Source organism: Rhagoletis zephyria, unplaced genomic scaffold (assembly GCF_001687245.7).
Source record: "Rhagoletis zephyria isolate East Lansing unplaced genomic scaffold, Rhagoletis_zephyria_1.1 Rzeph_scaffold_09222, whole genome shotgun sequence".
NCBI lineage: Eukaryota > Metazoa > Arthropoda > Insecta > Diptera > Tephritidae > Rhagoletis > Rhagoletis zephyria.
The window spans coordinates 22,720-24,717 of record NW_016166301.1 but is presented as its reverse complement, the minus strand read 5'-3'; the positions used below and the strand labels follow the sequence as shown (position 1 = coordinate 24,717).

The window sequence follows — 1,998 nt, the reverse complement described above, 5'->3', positions numbered from 1 at the left end:
AAGTTAATTGTACTACAATTCGGTCATCGTTAGCATTTATTTAACAATCCAGCGATACGAGCCCGGGTATATTTGGGAAATCCCTCAAGGTTTCCAGGATAATCGCAACAATACAAACCTATTATTCAAGGCGTATTTAACAAGGTGGTGTTGGCCGTATATAAGTAAAAAATTACACTAACAAATTATACGCTGATGTCCATACTGTCATTGGTATGAGTTACAACAAACACATCATTTTGACGTAATGGCCTCCACGGCGAAAAACTCAGCTGTCGCCCCAACACCACCTTGTTTAATACACCTTGCTATTATTGCATCATGGTATAAATTCGCCTTGAGTTTGTATAAATTCGCCTTATTGGTGACGTATAAAAAATAATCGAAAAACGATATATGCTTTGCCGGTTATATTGCATTTATTAACTTTTGTTCTATAAAATAAAAAAATTGTGTGTAGTCTTTAAAACATAACTTTAAAATAAAAATTTGCATATCAGCAAATAAAAATTGCGGCTAAAGCGAGAATATCTACTGATGTGCATTATAGACTGAAAAGAAAGGTTGATAAAATTAGCAAAACGAAACTAAATGACGTTTACTGATTATTTGCATTACGTTACCATTGGTAATCCTGTGAGCAAAGCTGTGGTGTCAGGGGTTTCGTCTTTGTATACTCGAGGAACGGTATGGACTTAATACAAATTTGTTTTCAAAATTCTCCAAACTAAAATTTCAGGCTGCTAGTACAAGCTCGTCAGCAGTAAAAACTACAACCGACGGAGCCGCCACGAAAGTAATGGGAAGCGTTATACCACCATTATGGAAACTCGCTGGTCGCAACCACAACTTTGTCCGACTGGCAGGTTTAAGCGGGGCTTCGGCTGTTATACTCGGTGCAATTGGTAGCCATAAACTGCCCCCATCCCACGAAAAAGATGAATCCAAAACTATATTTGAAACTGCCAATCGTTTTCATTTCTTCCATTCGCTAGTCCTATTGGGTGCGCCATTGGCAAGATATCCAGCTCTAGTAAGATAATAATACAAATGACCGTGTTCTTATGGAATAGTAGCTTATGTCGGAAAGCCGGCTTTAGTATAATGCGGCATTTCATATATTCTTAAACGACAAGGAATTTTTTGATGTGGCTTATTAAGAATATTGACTCTCTAATATCGAAACTATTTCTTTCACGTTTCTTTGTAAAAAGTTCTTCAACGGCTCGGTGCTTGTGCCGTACCGTACTCAACCGTATGCTGCGAATGCCGCATTATACTAAAGCCAGCCTTTCGACAAGCTATTCAATACGAACACGGAAATTATGTTACTCATCCGTGATTTTATTTCTTTTACAGACTGGTACTCTTATATTTACTGGAACATTCCTGTTTAGTGGCACTCTTTACTATCGTGCATTCACCGGAGATAAACGTTTTGCACGATTCGCTCCCTACGGTGGTTTTTGCCTGATTGTTGGTTGGTTGACTCTACTGCTGTAAGGGTTTAATTTATAATTGCCTAAAATGATTATATGTAAAACTACAGTACAGCCAAGAATTCAGAAGTCGTTTCCACGTGTACTCATATTTCTATAGACCGCTGATTGAACTGCTCATAAACACGTTAAATTGGTAGCGGACCCATTTAATACTAAAATAAATTGGTTCGGTTGTTTTTACTAAAATTGTAGTTTGGAGCATTTTTTTTTTATCGAGTATAAAGTAGCGTTCTTGTACGCGATAGTTTGTACCAGTTTGTACTAACTCACGTTTTGGTGTTCTTGTACCCAAAAAACTTGTAAGAAAGGGGAAATTAAGAGCTCGAAGTGGCATTTATTTTTGAGAAGTTGCTAGTTTTTACTTGATAAATTTTTGCTAGTAAGAACTTGCAAGTGAGAAAATCAGCTCATCGCATGTTGCTGGGTGGAATTGAAACTAATAAAAGAAATGTTTTTATAGTTGAAAAATATAGAGGTTTTTATAGTTGAAATCGAC

At 36.8% G+C, this 1,998-nt stretch overlaps 1 protein-coding gene across 1 annotated transcript; it reads left to right on the top strand.

Moving 5' to 3' along the window:
• The first annotated feature begins 323 nt into the window (after nt 1-323).
• LOC108375623 (transmembrane protein 256-like) lies at nt 324-1,693 on the top strand. The gene is made up of 3 exons (XM_017631768.1): nt 324-687; nt 740-1,033; nt 1,360-1,693. The coding sequence occupies exons 1-3, from the start codon at nt 592-594 to the stop codon at nt 1,501-1,503; spliced, it is 534 nt and encodes a 177-aa protein (XP_017487257.1). The 5' UTR covers nt 324-591; the 3' UTR covers nt 1,504-1,693.
• Nucleotides 1,694-1,998: the final 305 nt, after the last annotated feature.

Excerpts from the sequence above, each read along its gene's own strand:
- LOC108375623 (XM_017631768.1), top strand. The coding sequence starts at position 592 with ATGACGTTTACTGATTATTTGCATTACGTTACCATTGGTAATCCTGTG. Across the intron at positions 688-739 it reads CTTTGTATACTCGAGGAACG|GCTGCTAGTACAAGCTCGTC; the intron begins GTATGGACTTAA and ends CTAAAATTTCAG. Across the intron at positions 1,034-1,359 it reads TGGCAAGATATCCAGCTCTA|ACTGGTACTCTTATATTTAC; the intron begins GTAAGATAATAA and ends TTTCTTTTACAG.